The following is an 18,183-nucleotide window of genomic DNA, read 5'->3' on the forward strand; positions in this document are numbered from 1 at the left end:
ATTTTCTTTCAGTACCTCAGACGAATTCTAATTTGCTGTCTTTAATTGGTTAAACATTATGGGACAAGATTGTAACTCTTGAAAACCCACCCACTTAAATCGGGTAAAATCAATCCCACTTGTGTTCAAGGTGTTCAGATGGGGGAGGTATCTGAGGATGTAGCACATCAGGTACATAAGAGTTTTACATTTTAAACTAGCTGACAAGATAGGTTCAAATACTGCAATTACTGGAGACAATATACTATAACTTATAAGTACACACAAGTACACATTCATTGAACACTATTAGTATTCATACAATTTCAATAAATAGTTGAATTAAATTTGGCTGTGTCTAATGCTGCAAACTTTGAAATGGGTGTTAAAGAATTACTGATACAGTAAGAGATGGATTTATGAAGATAACTTGAAATTAAAATAAATAAAATTCCATATTACACTCTCATAAATAGTACAAAAATATACTATTTAAATATTTTAGCCATGTATCAAACTGTAGGAGTAGAATATCTTGTAAGTTATATGAACTCAGAGCAAATAGCTCATTTAAATCTATTTGTTATTCCTGAAATATTTGTAAAATAAATTGCTGATCACGTCATCAAAAATAACTCTCTGTACAAATATAGAGAAAATATTCTTTGCAGTTCACATATTCACCGTGTTAAAAAATAATAATTGAATGAAATTCATTCATATATAATTTACATTTAAATTCGGCAGTTTCAGGATGAATTTGAAAGGTGTAAGGTGAGGGGGGACACATTTTTTAGACACTGTTAAGAGTGTTTATGTCATTGTGGAGTTCCAGCACCAGCTGTTTTTCAGTGGCTAATTCATTAAAGAAGAACAAAGGCCAACTGAGGGTAGAACTGACACTTTTGCACAAGGTAGCAGATCAAATCACATGGCACATTATGATGGGACACTTCTTTTTTTTCTAACTTTAGAGTATCCAATTCACTTTTTTCAATTAAGGGGCAAATTTAGCATGGCCAATCCACCTACCCTGCACATCTTTGGGTTGTGGGGGCGAAAATCCACGCAAATACAGGGAGAATGTGCAAACTCCACACGGAACAGTAACCCAGAGCCGGGATTGAACTTGGGACATCGGCGCCATGAGGCAAGCAGTGCTAAACCACTATGCCACCGTGCTGCCCATGGTGGGACCACTGCTGACTAACCGTAGCAGCTGCTTGCAGAGTGATATATTCTGAATTGAAAGTTGGCAAAAGTCCCAGAGGACCACAGGCTGCTCTTTACTTTTTGAGAGAACGAGAGCTGACTGGTGGGAATTTAACCGCGGGTCACCACTCCTCAGGCGAGGGGCGAGGTTGAGATGGTGGGCCTCCATCAATAGCCTCAGTCGGTACGGGAATTGAACCCACGCTGTTGGCCTGGCTCCTCATCACAGACCAGCCTTCCAGCTAACTGAGCTAACCAAACCCACGCTCTCTCCTAGATTAGGTGCTGGGGATTTTTTTTATTTTAAAAGGGACAGCGAATGTTTGGAACAGGAAACAATTTCTCAATGAGGTTATGAATTAAATAGCTTCTGAAACTGTCAAGTCTAAACATAAATATCACTTTAAATACTAGTGACTTTGTTAAATCATGAAGTATTAGTTCCTTCAAGTCAGTTCTGTTGCTTTTCAATTCATTTTCATCCTTATGTATTGCTGAAGCCAGTCAAAAAAGATGTTGAGCTCTCCTATGGCTTTGTAGACCCCTTTCTCCTGCAGCTAATAAACACGGTAGGGTTAGACAATGAAAATTCTTTCAAATCTTCTCTTCCAAGATGTTTTAGTACAAAATCTCTTGCTTACCTTCTCGTAAACTTTATATATTTTCAATATATAGGCTCGGACTGCAGTTGCACAGGTCACAATTGAAGAATCTGTGCTGAAAGACAAAGTTTACAAATTTACTTAATTGTTTGTTGGATGTCAAACAAATTACAAAACTAACATATAAGCATTTGTTTTAAATCTGACCTAGTAAGGTGTTATTGAGGACTGTGAAGAGTGAGAATATTAACTTGATTATAATTTGTTGGAAAACATCAATGACTAGAAAGGACAGTATCAGAAAAATGTGTCCAGCGATAACAGCTGTAGGTAATTTCTGCAGTTATACAGTACTCAGCAAGATTTACTCAAACATTCAAAAGAAAATCTTCCATTTACTTTATCCATGTTTCAGGACATTGCATGTGTATTATATACCTTGGAAAGTATCATCTCCAGCAATAAACAATGAAATTTACCATCTGCTCTTCACTTATGCAATGATTATTGTTGGTGACAAGTGGTTTCACTTTATATATGGCAAAGAGGTGCTATAGAGCGTAGCAGAGTGAGACTCAGGGTCAGGCCCTAGCCCATGATATACACTGTAGCATCTCATCCTCAGAGACTGTTGCAGGCTAAATATTGCCCTATATGAGTGTAGACGACTGTTAAAATTGGCTTGGGAACATTCTGAAAGTAAAAATTCCCATTCAGTACACAAGTGGGAAGTGACAGACAGGGAATCGGTGTACTGACTGTTACAGTGTGCTGATTGCTACAGTGTGCTGATTGCTGCAGTGTGCTGATTGCTACAGTGTGCTGATTGCTGCAGTGTGCTGATTGCTACAGTGTGCTGATTGCTACAGTGTGCTGATTGCTACAGTGTGCTGATTGCTACAGTGTGCTGATTGCTACAGTGTGCTGATTGTTACAGACATGGGGACTCAGTGTGTTGTCTGTTACTCTGCCTCACAATCTGACTGAATGCACTTGTCATTTATTGCTGAATCACTCAACGAAAAGAAAATAATGATTGCTCATTTTTAAAGTTGTTCAGACATCAAAAGTTTATTTCTGAAATGCTGTTAAAATACCTGAGAGCCCAATGCTAAATCTGAATTTGTCCAAAAATGTTATTGCAAGGTTGGTTGAAACGACGTTTGATCAGATAGAATCACGAGTTACAGTTAATAAAACAACTAGGTCAGCACTCCTTTGCTTCAAGTAAGGTCCTCAATCTGCAGCTGGTGCTGTCCCACTGAAAATTTGCATTCTTTATGTTCACAGACATTTTGCAAATGCGTTCTGGTTGCCTGATTCTCTGGTTAACGGTTTTTGCAGCAACAATGGTGGTATATTCATTTAACGGCTACTTTTGTTTCACTCTGAGTTGCTGCAAATTTAGGGCTTTGTGCTTATTTTGTGAACAATAGCTTTCAAGAGATGGGATCTACGTACGTTGACTGAACTCTGTACTAGAGGGAAATGAAAACCTTAGCTTTTGTAAATCAACTTGAACAAGGAAACATGAGCCCTATTCTCTATCCATTCACATAGTCTGAATAACTTTATGATAAACCACATTTAAATAGAACCAGTCGAAAGAAGGTCATCGAGACTGATTCCTGGAATGAAGGGTTCTAATGATGAAAGGTTGAGCAGGTTGGAGTCTGGAGTTGGACTGATACACATTGGAGTTTGGAAGAACGAAATCTGATCTTATTGAAATATATAATAGGAGGGAACCAGACAGAGGGACGCTGAAAGCGTGACCCCCACCCTCTAGGACAATCTAGACTTGGGTGGCAACATTTCAGATAAGGGGTCTCCCATTGAAGACAGGATTTAGGAGGAATTTCTTTGGAACTCTCTATCCCAGACAGCAATGGAACTTGGATCACTGAATATATTCAAGGCTGATTTAGACAGAATTTTGGTCGACAAAGGAGTCAATGGTGATGGTGAGGTGCCAGGCAGGAGAGTGGAATTAAGGTCATGACCAGATCAGCGACATTCTTATTGAAAGGCGGAGCTGGATCGAGGAACCAAGTGGTGTACTGATGCTATTACTTAAGTTCTGATTGCCCTGTTACATATCCAGAATAAAAGTCATGTCACTTTCAAAACATGCTTATTATTGTTTCAGAAGTGTTTCTCTCTCACTTCAAGGTCACAATCCCATATTTAGTTTGCAGCAAACTGCAAAAGAGCTCACATTTACAATTCGACACAGAAAGAACGTATTGAAAATCTAGTTTTTACAATGCCAATTTCACTGACAATGTCTTCAAGCTTGTAAATTATTGCATGGATCATTCTGAAAGGGAGACCTGTGCTTTTACCTCTGAGCTCATTACCTCTTCCCCATACTCCCTTCTAAATCATTCCTCCCTCTTTTCTTTGCCTTATTTCAAAGTGTCAGAAGGAATTGTGTCCAGAGCGATTGTGTCAGGGGGATTGTGTCGGGGGGAATTGTGTCAGGAGCGATTGTGTCAGGAGCGATTGTGTCAGGAGCGATTGTGTCAGGAGGGATTGTGTCAGGAGGGATTGTGTCAGGAGGGATTGGGTACCAAAACAAAGTTAGAATAATTATCCCCCTCCTGTTCTCCACTTTGTTTTGTGAATACAACACTGGGTACTTTTCTACAGGTATTGATGCAAATCGCAGTGGGGACAGTGTAATTGTCGAATGAAATAAATTTTCAACACACCTTTATCTGGATAAATAAATATATGTACATTCATTTTGCTTTGTCTCTATTTAAAAAGGGTCAAAAGTCCAACTATACAAATCAGGAATTCATAAACGACGTGGTCAACGAGAAGTTCAAATGAGGAAATTGGTGGAATTCCTGTGAGGTACGAAGTTAGGTCAGAGATGAGAAAAGGACTTTACACCTCCTGATAATATTTCTAAATGCTCCACTGTCAATGAGCCAGCAGTCACTGCGATTCAGACAAACACAGTCATCGAGGCCCCATGAACAGGAACAAAGTGAATGACCATAATCTGCTTTTTCGCAGTGTTAATTGAGGAAAGGATGTTGGTCAAGACTTCAGCAGAATTTCCTGCTCTTCTTCAAATGGCGTCATGGATTCTTTTATGTTTATGTCTCATCTGGAAGGAGGCATTGTTAGTCAGAGTATACTCTCAATAATGCACTGAGGCATCAGATTTGTTAATATGTTTGATCTCAGAGCCTTCCAATTGAAAAGAGACTGATCAAAATATTTTTAGAATGAATTACAGAAAATTGTTTGCCTGTTGTGAAAAAAAAGGTACTTGTTGAAGCTTTGTGTCTTGCACTAATCAGGGCATGGCACAAATACAGATATGTGGGGAAACAACTAGTTATACTTCGTGAGAAGAGAATCCTGATTGGTTGGCATCGCCAGGGAGATGCTCCAGCTGATGGTAACTGACAGTTAACTGTCAGGCATTGTTTGAGATTTAAACCAGGCAGCTTGACCCTGATTGGTCGAAGCATTCCCCTGAGGAATGAATCTGTGAATGGCTGTCACTTATTTTGATTAGCTGAAACAGACACAATGGGAAGGATTTGCTGCGCAAAATGCCCGTGTTTCACAGCTACTAGAGGTGGCCCACCATTGGCCAGTGGTGGGACCTTCCTGTCCCACCGTTGTCAACGGGATTTCCTGTTCAATGCACCTCTTGCTGCCGGGAAACCCATGACGGGAGTGTGCGGTTGGCAGGACTAGAAGATCCCGCCTGCTTAAACAACCGGAATGTTCCGGCCAACGTGTGTATGTTCATTCTATCCGGAAAAACAGGGCCCACACACAACAACCACACTGCGAGCCCAACTGACAATCTTAAATTGATATAAATTCTTAACACACTGAGGATTATTAAGAAAATGTTATCCAATTGCAGAATCACATCTCCTGTTGGACACTATGTTTGAGTTTTGCAAGCACAGGCTGTGTGGGTGTGGTCTGTATCTTTCCCATTGCGAACAGCGGTTAGGATATTCTGGGCTGGATTCTCCCCTACCCAGGCGGGGCGGGGAGTCCCGGCGGGATGGAGTGGCATGAACCACTCCGGCGTCGGGCCGCCCCAAAGGTGTGGATTTCTCCGCAACTTTAGGGGCCAAGCCCTCACCTTGAGGGGCTAGGCCTGCACCGGAGTGGTTCCCATCCTGCCGGCTGGCGTGAACCGGCCGTGGCACCATGCCAGATTACCCTGCCCCCTCAGGACCCCCGGAGCCCACACCGCACCACCAGTCCCACCGTAAGGGAGGTGGTTTGATTCACGCCGGTGGGAGAGGCATGACAGCAACGGGACTTCGGCCCATCACAGGCGGAGAATCGCCGGGGGGGGGGACACGCCGACAGGCACGGCTCGATTCCCGCCCCCCACCGACTATCCGGTGCCAGAGAATTCGGCGGCCGGCGGCAGCGGGATAAACGCCGCCCCCCGGCGATTCTCCGACCCGGCGGGGGGTCGGAGAATCCAGCCCTCTGTTTGACACGTTTGGAACGTATAGCTTCCATCCCGAGCATCACACTGGCACTGAAATTCATAGACCACATTACTCTTTCGTGTGATAGGCAAAGAATCTCTTTGGCTTGACAGAAGCATCCTGTTAGTTACCATTGTGTTGTTACTCAGTAAAGTTAAAAGCAAACGCAGTTACTGTGGAAAGGCAAGAACCCAGTACTTACACATGTTTGAACATTTTCCTTCAGCTCAGACAGTATGTTCCCAATTTTACTGATGTTGCTGTTGATGGATTTATGCTGGGTTGTGGCTGCAGGGATCACAACCCTGAGGTAGAAATTCAGCATTTCCTTCAAAAACTGACACCCTTCACGACCCTGAACAATTAAAACGTCACCATTATAACCTTGCAAAGGATCATTGCACAAGTAGGAAATGACAATTCTCCCTCTAAACTGGAATAATGCCAGAATCTATATCCTAATTTAGAAAACATGCATTTACACAATCCTCATTTAGGACAGCCATAACTTTAAACAAAAACCTCATATGAACAGAACATTTTTGCTAATTTATTATTAAACAGTTTCCTTTTTCTTTTTTTTGACCCAATTTTAAAATGAGTAATTTCTTCCCTCAACATCCCACCTCACACCAGCTGAGAAGACTAATAGGCAGCTGATTTATTCCTAAGGCAACACATATGCTTGCTTTACTGAAAGGTGTTTGTTTATCTTCCCTGGGTAATGGCTGATTTCACTCGGCTCTCTCTGACACTGTTACCTGCATATTGGATGCTTCATTCTGACTGGGGTTAGAATTTAAAAACACGCAAACGCACACTTTGATAAAGTACAGATAGGACAGGTGCACCAACTGGGAAAATCAGTGAATCCTGACTCCCACTTGCTGGAATCAGCATTGATGACGGCTTCTTCACTGATTTACTGTCATGTGTCATCTGGGGAGTGGGAGGTACCTGCTCGTGGACACAGAGGATTGGGATTACTGCCAGAAATACCATGATATCAGTCCGTTTGATTCTGATTGTTTGGGCATGAGCTTTCTCTACACGCTGTCTGTTTTCCAATTGATCCCACATTGAACATAACGTTCTCTGTGACACAGCCCCCCTCACTGGATAAATCAATGCACTGAAATGAGCCAATAGCCACGATGGTTTTATCTTTGCACATTATGTCTACCATTGTAACCTTGTTACATGCAGTCACTCAGCGTTATTACCATTACTCAAAGTGCAGAATCCCCAGCAGAAGTACAACCTACACCAGGATGTCCCTGTAGTGGAATTCTGCCAATGAATTCTGCGCATGTCTAACTTTTATCGATCAATTCATGTTAAACTTTCCTCACCTTGAATCCATGATTAAGTCTGGCTCCCAGCAGTGTTTTGTGAAAATTGTCATCTTTCTTTTGCTATAAAAAGCAAGAAATTAATTGTTACTGAAAGCAGTACTGTTTCCAGTAAATGATATGGATCAATTAGTACCAAGTCAATTTCCAACTATGTGCTGGCCTCGGCTAATTACAATATTTCATTTTCATTTCAATAAAGATTCATTTTGTTAGTGACAGTCACACAGTGTCAGGTTTGAGGGTTTTGTTAAAATAATTTTTCTCTGTCTGAGTAAGTGCAATCATTTTCGTTCTAATTTAGTATTGCAAAGTAAAACTGAATAAATCTACACATTACATTTTTGCAATTGTTGTATTATCTCAGTAAAAATACATTCCAGGTTTTCCATTTGACAAACAATTGATGTCAAAGCCAATGTAACAGGTGTTGAACTGCTAGAATTATCATTATAACAACTTGAACTTTTATCTTCAAATCAAATTTAAACTATTTTAATCCCAAAATACTGTTTGCAATATATTCACGATCAAGCAAACTAAAGAGCTCTAATTATTCCTTATCACAGACCAGACACTGAGGCAATTGACTCTCCAGCAATGTGTAAATGGTCATGTACTAGACCTGCAATTTACAAAGACTGAATCATTCTCCACAAGATGCATTTTATTTTCATACTTACAAAATAGGCCCTGATTTTCCGATACGAAGCTCTGAGTTCTCTGAGGTGAGCAGGGAACACAGCATAGCTGAAACAGTGATCACCCGACTGTTCTTGCCGGCAGTAACAACACTGAATGCTAATGACTGTGTACAATATTACAGTGACACACTTCATGGTTTCTGCCTAGTTTGCACAACCGTACGTTTACGTGCACTCAAGCGTATAGCATTCTTACCTTGATTCTTTATTTATATATTTTCTTCGTGACCACTATTGGTTTCTTACTTCCTATTCAAGTTTCCTGTTGGTTGCATATTATTTGAAGTTTTTAATGTCACTCAAATTTTCCCGGCAATCTGAAATTTCCGTTGACCGCTATTAATATTGTGAAATTAAAGGGCAGAATTTTGTTATATTTCACGCTGTCAATTTAACAGTCTTTCTTGTTGATCTTTAGCACAATTAACTTTTTGCTCCTGAAATAACTTTCTTACAAACCTCAATCCCGTTTTTTTGTCTGCAAACATTTCACTTCAGTTTGGCAACATTCCGCAAGTTTACTCTCTGTGGAGACATGGACCAGAACATATCCTACGCCACAGTTTTTGAGTATTTATACAACAGCAGTGTTCCCTTGAAGAGGTTGTGCCAAAATGTATTGGAGTGATGATAGACCTCACTCCCCTTGTCTTTTCTTATACTGAAGTGCACTGCATTGCCAATTCTCGTTATTTTATATTGCAAATTAGGTCAAGATGCAGCATATGGTTTACAATAATCTTGCCTGGCATAAACATTTAAGACATTCATGAAAGTCATTAGTTTAAAGTGAAAATTGTTGAATGTATTTGATCATAAATTATCATAGTAAGAAGTTTTACAACACCAGGTTAAAGTCCAACAGGTTTGTTTCAAACATCAGCTTTTGGAGCACTGCTCCTTCCTCCTTCCTCACCTGAGGAAGGAGCAGTGCTCCGAAAGCTCGTGTTTGAAACAATCCTGTTGGACTTTAACCTGGTGTTGTAAGACTTCTTACTGTGCTCACCCCAGTCCAACGCCGGCATCTCCACATCATAAGTTATCATGATATGTTTTGAATTGTGGAGCAGCATTTTACTCCTTTAACAGTAAACAGTGATAAATAGCTTTAATAATTGAGATAATACACGATAAAGGAAACAATTGATTCAGATTCTTCTTAGCAAAGTAATTTCTTCATTTCTGATGTGAAAACTTAACGGAAATCTCTAATGCATTAAACTGTTGATCATGGTGGAGGCTCTGAAACAGGGCTGTTCCTGGATTGTGGGACAATGATAAGATATGTCTGTATTACTCTTGATTGAGACATGTTCTACACTCTAAAAAGTAACTCGATTGAAGCTGCTCTACCACAAAACCACCAATCGACAATTTTACGAATCATAGAAAATGTTATCTAAAGGTACCACTCATCACCTCTTATTTTTCTTTTTCCTTTTTTGACATTTTGCCTTGCGATAACCTTTTTTGCCTTAACTTTGTAGATTTTAAGAAAGTTCTGACGTAGTGTTTGGAATTGTGCTCTGTTCCATGACTTAGTGGAACTGGCACCATTAGATCTGTCACACTTGTAAACACAGGCACGTGTTAGAGATTGCAATGTTGATTGCAAACTAAAAATCAACTTTAAGTGAAACAAGTCATTATTTTTCTCCTTGAGCATTTAGTCTTAATTCTTAATGTTGAAACAAGATATTAGTGTCTTTGAGTGGAGTAAAGTTTGCAGAATGGTCCACACATTAATCGCTCAGCATTGTGACAATAACTGCTGACCTGCAGAAAGATGTGAAGCTGCTTTCTTAAAATTCGTAATCACCCTTTTGACTGACTCATGTTGTCCATGTCAACTCCTTCTCCCCCACCCCCAACCACCCCTTGAGTACATATCGAAGTAGTGACTACATTGCCCAGCAATAACACACACGAGATACACTTCATATTGTCCTATTTTAGTTCAAGAACATGCTTGTTGCTTAATCTGGTAAAACACTGGCTTCCCTTTAGCCAAACGGCAGACAGATCCTGTGCTGCACATCAAATGTCTTCCTCACAATCACACTGCCACCAAGTGAACATAACCAGGGAACTGAACAGCCCAGAATCATTTAAGGCTGCCTTAATTACCTTGAGAACATATTTTTGCAAATTCAATTCATTTCACATTGCGATGAATGGAACAATGCAAGGGGCTGGTTTTGCTCAGTGGGCTAAACAGCTGGCTTGTAAAGCAGAACAAGACCAGCAGCGTGGGTTCAATTCCTGTTCCAGCCTCCCCGAACAGGCGCTGGAATGTGGTGACTAGGGGCTTTTCACAGTAACTTTATTGATGCCTACTTGTGACAATAAGTGATTATTATTATTATTATTATTATTAATCGATGCCCCAATAATCTGTAGGCCTGAGGAACACCCTAAATTAGCCTTGGGACCTACTTAAATATGATTTGTGGCAGCGACTCTCAGCCAGATCCTGGGAGAGGCAGAAATAATTGGGGGAGAATGACGCAACAGGGAGAAATTGATCATGGATTGGCACCTGGAAGGGGGCTGATGGTCTTTGGAAATGGACTGGCTGACTCCTCATTCAATTAAATGTTTTCTTGTAACGGACTTACCTTTTTGATGGCAGTTTCCAGGGAGATTTCTTTAAGGACTGCTGGTTAAGCCTGGCATTGGCTGTACTTAGGGCATACCAATTTTGCAAAGGAGAGTTCAAACAGGGATTAAGCCTCTTATTTGCATATGCAAATGGTCCATTGCTTGCTTTTGGCCTTTGCCTCATATTCAGCTGTAAAGATGCACTTTCACAGACTTCATTAGTGGACACAAATAGTATTAATGAATAAGAATTGTACAACAGCCTCATGGCTGTAGCTAGCTCCCAAAATGTCTCTGGCGAGCTACCCCTCTCCCCATTGGATTGGATTGGTTTGGATTTGTTTATTGTCACGTGTACCGAGGTACAGTGAAATGTATTTTTCTGCAAGCAGCTCAACAGATCATTCGGTACATGGGAAGAAAAGGGAATTAAACAAAATTCAAGAAAATACATGAGAATACATAATAGGGCAACACAAGATATACAATGTAACTACATAAGCATTGGCATCGGTTGAAGCATACAGGGTGTAGTGTTAATGAGGTCAGTCAATAAGAGGGTCATTTAGGAGTCTGGTGACAGTGGGGAAGAAGCTGTTTTTGAGTCTGTTCGTGCGTGTTCTCAGACTTCTGTATCTCCTGCCCGATGGAAGAAGTTGGAAAAGTGAGTAAGCCGGGTGGGAGGGATCCTTGATTATGCTGCCCGCTTTCCCCAGGCAGCGGGAGGTGTAAATGGAATCAATGGATGGGAGGCAGGTTCGTGTGATGGACTGGGCGGTATTCACGACTCTCTGAAATTCCTTGCGGTCCTGGGCCGAGCAGTTGCCATACCAGGCTGTGATGCAGCCCGATAGGATGCTCTCTATGGGCGTGATTCTACCTTCTGATTAGTTATACAGGCCATGTGACCCTTACTCAGCTGTGTTGCCCTCCCCAAATAGGCGCCGGAATGTGGTAACTAGGGGCTTTTAACAGTAACTTCATTGAAGCCTACTCGTGACAATAAGCGATTTTCATTTTCCTCCCACATTTTGTTTGCTTGGAAATAATACCCATCGCCAAGTAATAGATAAACCAAGATGTTACAGTAATCTCCAAGGTGCTCAATGGATCACGTCCAGTCCTCTGCGGAGGAGTCAAATGTGGCTATTCACCTGAAGAGAACCCTTCTGATGAATACTCCTTTACAGACTTTGATTAAAACAGGATACTCACAGGTGTTGGGCCAGAGGCAGGTCAGGATAATTTATCTTTATCACCAGATGGAATGATGCGCATTCACAAACATACTTAGTGAACACAAAATGTATTTATTAATAAGAATGGTGCAGCAGCCTCATAACAGTTGCTAACTCCCAAAATGTCTCTGCCACACTCTGAGATCCGATTGGTCACACAGGCCATGTGACCCTTACTGTGCTGTGTTGCTCTGAAAGGGACATCACCACATCAGCCTTTACCAATATGGTGGTGGAGTCTGCCAAATTGGGCATTTTGTTTTCGGCCTCCAAAACACGCATGGGGTACACACACAGATCGCACTGCAGTAACTCACCATTCTTGTTTTCACAGTACCTCCCATCTAATCTTTTCTCCTGCTGCCCTTTCTGCTGGTAACATTATAACAACATGAATATCTCACAGTTTTCCAATCAGTTACTGATATTTGCTGCACCTTTATCATCAATTCGAATCGTGGATATTTGCAGAGTGGGAATCTTAGTCTATTCAACAGAGAATGGGTTAAGGAGTCTTGCAATGTCTTTAGTTTCTATTGATTGTCAGTGACTTGCTTTTAATACAACTGCAAAACATGTTCAGTTAGTAAAATAATGCATTGTCATGGATTTGTTAATGCAATTTCCTGTTTATTGGTTTATCACTTTCTACAGAAAACCCTGGGGCATGTCAGAATTGCAAATGAACTTGGTTTTGCTGCACATCAGTTTGGGTTTAATTGAAGATAGGAATCAAAACAAGCAAGGTGTCACATATAAATTCTCTATCAACTGTGAGCACCCACCATTTGGATTACCAGCACACCTTCCTTAATTCTTCAAATATTTGCTTTTATTGTTCCAGGCCAGATAGCTCTGAAACTTGCCACTCCCACTCTCCTGGGTTGCCTAGCTGCCCTGTTTCCAGCTAAAACTCAGCAGTTAGACTCAATACTGCACAAGACATTAATCGTTGATTTAGCGTGCGATTCTCCGCACAGGTTTCGAAGTGTGCTAACGAGTGGGAACTGCCGCGGGCTTCCCAGCGATCAGCCCAGCGACGCTCGCAACAATGGCGCTGAGGAGAACATCCCCAAGATTCGGTGATGCGGACCTGGTGAGACTCCTAGATGCGGATGAGGTCAGGAGGGATATCCTGGATCCCGAGGGTCCCAGAGGTTGAGCCAATGGACAGCCAGTGCTGCCTGGGATGAGGTGGCGGCGGCTGTGAGCTCGGGCAGTGTGACCAGGAGGACTGGCCTCTAGTGCGATAAGAAGGTCAACGACCTACACCAGGCAACATGGGTGAGTTGACACCAACACTCAGTCCCACCCCCACCCCGACCGAGACCTTTTCACCCCCACGTGAGCATCCACACACCCAAACCTCTATGTGGCCCTCAACCTTCCCATCACCCCTCTCCCTTCAAACCCCAACACATCCTTCACCACCCCCCTCCCACCACTGTGAACCATGTGTGTGACTAACGATGCCCTCTCTGTGTCTCCTCAGGAAAAGCTCTCGCACAATCGCTGCGAGATGGCCCAGACTGGTAGAGGGGTGCCGGACATAAGAATCCTCACCTCCTTCGAGGAAGAGGCCCTGGAGGTGACGGGTGTGGCCGAGGACAAAGAGGTCACCAACTCAAACGTTGGCGGAATCTGCAGAGGTGAGGATCCACTGGGCTCCACTCGGAGGACCTGTAGTGATCTGTGTATGTGTTTTTTTTTAAAAATTTTTATTCTCCTTTTCCACATTTTCTCCCAGATTTACACCCAACAATCAACAATAATCAGTAACGGATGTAATGTCAATCCCCATATCAATAACAATGTTCCCATCCTCCCACCAAACCCCATACAGCAGCCCGCATGTTAACATAAACAAATGACAAAAAGGAATCACCCACAGTCACCATTAACACATACAGTCCCCCTCCCCCCAACCCTCCCAGGCCCCCCCTCCCCCCCCCCCCCCAACCCTCCCAGCCCCCCCCCCCCTCCCCCCCCTCCCCCCAACCCTCCCAGCCCCAAACCCCTAATGTTCGATGTGATCCAGTTCTCTAAAGTGCATAATGAATAATGGCCATGAATTGTAGAATCCCTCCATCCTTCCCCTCAGTTCAAATTTGACCTTTTCAAGCGTTAAGAATTCCAGCAGGTCCCCCCGCCACGCCAGGGCCCAGGGTGGAGAGGTTGCTGTCCACCCCAACAGGATCCGCCTTCGGGCGATCAACGAGGCGAAGGCTACAACATCTGCCTCCGCACCCGTTTCCAACCCCGGCTGGTCCGACACCCCGAATATGGCCTCCCGAGGGCCCGGGTCCAGTTTCAAATGCACCACTTTGGTGATGACCCTAAAAATCTCCTTCAAGTAATCTTCCAGCTTTGGACTGGACCAAACCATATGAACGTGATTAGAGCCCCCCTCCCCCCAGTAACGTTCACACACATCTTCGACCCCCTCAAAGAGCCGACTCACCCTCCCCCTTGTGACGTGCACTCTATACACCACCGTCAGCTGTATCAGCTCCAACCTCATGCACCAGGTGGAGGCGTTTACCCTCAGGAGCACCTCACATACCCTTCCTCCATACCCTCTCCCAACTCTTCCTCCCACTTTGCCTGGATCCCTTCCAGCAGTGCCTTCTCCTCTTCCAAAATATCCCGTAAACCGCCGACACTACCCCCTTCTCCAGTCCCCCTGTCGGCAGCACCTTCTCCAGCAATGTGGAGACCGGCTCCACCGGGAAGCTCTGTATCTCCTTTCTGGCAAAGCCACGAACCTGGATGCATCTAAACATTTCCCCCTGCTACAGCCCATACTTCGCTTCCAGCTCCTTCAATCCCGCAAAACGACCCCCAAGAAACAAATATTTTAGTGTCTTAATTCCTTTCTCCACCCATCTTCGAAAATTTCCATCCCACTTCCCTGGCTCCAATCTGTGGTTCCCCGAATTTGCATTTCCCTTGGCCCTGCCCCCAAGCCAAAGTGCTGCCGTAACTGCTCAATGAAGCTATTATTACCGGACTCCCTTAGTATTTGCCCGGGGCCATCAGGAGCGGCGCTGTCGCTAGCGCCTTCAATCCCGACCCCCTACACAAACTCTCCTCCATTCTGACCCAGTGGGAGTCAACCCCTCTGACCCAGCTCCGCACCTTCTCCACATTTGCCGCCCAGTAATAATACATCAGGTTTGGAAGACCCAAACCCCCTGCCTGCCTTCCTCTCTGTAGCAGCACCTTCCTCACTCTGGCCACCTTCCCTCCCCATATGAACGACATAATCCTTTCCTCAATCTCTCTCAAAAATGCCTTTGGCAGGAAAATCAGCAGGCATTGAAAAATAAACAGGAATCGCGGTAGCACATTCATTTTAACCGTCTGTACCCGACCCGCCAGTGACAGAGGGAGATCATCCCACCTTGCCAGATCAGCTTTCACTCTCCCCACCAAACTAGAAATGTTGTACCTATGGAGTCCCACCCCCACTCCTGGGCAACCTGCACCCCAAGGTATCTAAAGTGAGTCCCTGCCCTACGGAATGGCAGACCCCCCCACCCCTGCTCCCACCCCCGGCTGAGACACCACAAAATATTCTCTCTTGTGAATTTGAACCCCAAGAAGGACCCAAACACCCAAAGCAGCTCCAGTATTCCCCCTATCGACACACTCGGTTCCGACACGTATAACAACAAGGCATCGGCTTACAAGGACATCCTGTGCTCTGTCCCCCACCCCCCCCCCCCCCCGCCCTGCACTAATCCTAATCCTTTCCATACACCCAAACTTCTTAATGCGATGGCCAACGGCAGGGGGGACATTGAACATTCCTGCCTAGTCCCACGGTGGAGAGGAAAGTATGCTGAGCTGATGTTGTTTGTGCGGACACTCACCCTCATAACCATGTTCAATACCCTCCTCACGTTTGAAAAGAGCTGACTCCCTCTCACAAATCCCATCTGATCTTCGCCTATCACCTTCGGGAGGCACTCCTCCAGCCTACCCGCCAGTACCTTCGCTAATATCTTTACGCCCACTTTTAAAAGTGAGATGGGCCTATACGATCCACACTCCGTCGGATCCTTATCTTTCTTCAGTAACAGGGAAATCGATTCTATCCCAATGTAACACCCCCTTCCCTATCGCCTCCTCAAACATCCCCACCATCAGGGGTGCCAGCTTATCCTTCAATGGTTTATAATATTCCACCGGAAACCCATCCGGCCCTGCCACCTTCCCCGACTGCATCCTCCCAATCGCATCGTTTATCTCCTGCTCCACTATCTCTCTGTATGTGTTAATACTTATTTAGTTAATGTGAAGTCAGTACAGGCAGATGATCACTAGATGGCAACACTAACAGGAGCTATAGAAGGAGTTTCCCTCTATAGAAGGAGTGTGTATGGAGAAGAGCTGGAAGGAGTGATCAGAGTGTATAAGCATAATTGTTAGTTTAATCCAATCTTACTTATTTTTTTTACAAGTCAAAATATTAAAGTGAAAGAACTCACAAGATTATTATTATATTACTCAATAAATAATTTGTCATCGAAGACACTTGTCGAAGACTTTGATTGTTTAGCATCAGAATTCAATACAACTCAGCAAGACAAAAGAGTAACGTGTATATTACAATTCAGTAATATAACCATCCGCTCTCCTGACTCCGACAGCTCCGAGGAAGACACCGATCGATGCGTCCCAGCTGGAACCCCTGGGCGTGACAGCACTCGGACGTCTACTGGATCCCAGGACCAGCTGGGTCCCGGCCTGAGGCTAAGCCTCTGGATCAGGGTTACCCGGAGCTGATGGAGATGTTAGGGAGCAGCCGGGACATTGAGAGGGAGATGTCAGTGTCACTCCAGCAGGTCCTGAGCAATTGGAGGAGTCCCAGAGACGACGGGTGCAGGAGATGTTGCAGGTGGGTAGGGACTGCAGTGCACAATGTCGGCACCGTGAGTGAAGGTGTCCAAGGTGTCGCGCAGTCGGTGGCAGCCATGTCTGAGTGTCTCGGCGCAATGTCTGACTCACTGGGGGATGTGATCCAGTATCAGACTGACCTTGATGAGGTTCTGCCGGACTTGGCCCAGTCGCAGTAGGGCTTGGCCCAGTCACAGTAGGGCTTGGCCCAGTCACAGTAGGGCTTGGCCCAGTTACAGTAGGGCTTGGCCCAGTCACAGTAGGGCTTGGCCCAGTCACAGTAGGGCTTGGCCCAGTCCCAGTAGGGCTTGGCCCAGTCACAGTAGGGCATGGCCCAGTCACAGTAGGGCTTGGCCCAGTCACAGTAGGGCTTGGCCCAGTCACAGTAGGGCATGGCCCAGTCACAGTAGGGCATGGCCCAGTCACAGTAGGGCTTGGCCCAGTCACAGTAGGGCTTGGCCCAGTTACAGTAGGGCTTGGCCCAGTCACAGTAGGGCATGGCCCAGTCACAGTAGGGCTTGGCCCAGTCACAGTGGGGTTTGGCCCAGTGGCAGTGGGGCTTGGCCCAGTTACAGTAGGACTTGGCCCAGTTACAGTAGGGCTTGGCCCAGTCACAGTAGGGCTTGGCCCAGTTACAGTAGGACTTGGCCCAGTTGCAGTAGGGCTTGGCCCAGTTACAGTAGGGCTTGGCCCAGTCGGGCTTGGCCCAGTCACAGTAGGGCTTGGCCCAGTTACAGTAGGACTTGGCCCAGTTGCAGTAGGGCTTGGCCCAGTCACAGTAGGGCTTGGCCCAGTCGCAGTAGGGCTTGGCCCAGTCGCAGTAGGGCTTGGCCCAGTCGCAGTAGGGCTTGGCCCAGTCGCTGTGGGGCTTGGCCCAGTTACAGTAGGGCTTGGCCCAGTCAAAGTAGGGCTTGGCCCAGTCACAGTAGGGCTTGGCCCAGTCACAGTAGGGTTTGGCCCAGTTACAGTAGGGCTTGGCCCAGTCACAGTAGGGCTTGGCCCAGTCGCAGTAGGGCTTGGCCCAGTCGCTGTGGGGCTTGGCCCAGTTACAGTAGGGCTTGGCCCAGTCACAGTAGGGCTTGGCCCAGTCCCAGTGGGGCTTGGCC

General features: G+C 44.7%; 1 protein-coding gene across 1 annotated transcript; it reads right to left on the reverse strand.

Annotated features, from left to right (window-relative positions):
- Nucleotides 1-1,095: 1,095 nt before the first annotated feature.
- LOC119978772 (interleukin-10-like) lies at nt 1,096-8,494 on the reverse strand. The gene is made up of 5 exons (XM_038820632.1): nt 8,316-8,494; nt 7,633-7,695; nt 6,483-6,635; nt 1,833-1,908; nt 1,096-1,748 (listed from the first exon to the last, which is right to left on the reverse strand). Exons 1-4 carry the CDS (start codon nt 8,469-8,471, stop codon nt 1,846-1,848), a joined length of 435 nt encoding a protein of 144 aa, XP_038676560.1. The 5' UTR covers nt 8,472-8,494; the 3' UTR covers nt 1,096-1,748; nt 1,833-1,845.
- Nucleotides 8,495-18,183: the final 9,689 nt, after the last annotated feature.

Source organism: Scyliorhinus canicula, chromosome 15 (genome assembly GCF_902713615.1).
Source record: "Scyliorhinus canicula chromosome 15, sScyCan1.1, whole genome shotgun sequence".
Classification (NCBI taxonomy): domain Eukaryota; kingdom Metazoa; phylum Chordata; class Chondrichthyes; order Carcharhiniformes; family Scyliorhinidae; genus Scyliorhinus; species Scyliorhinus canicula.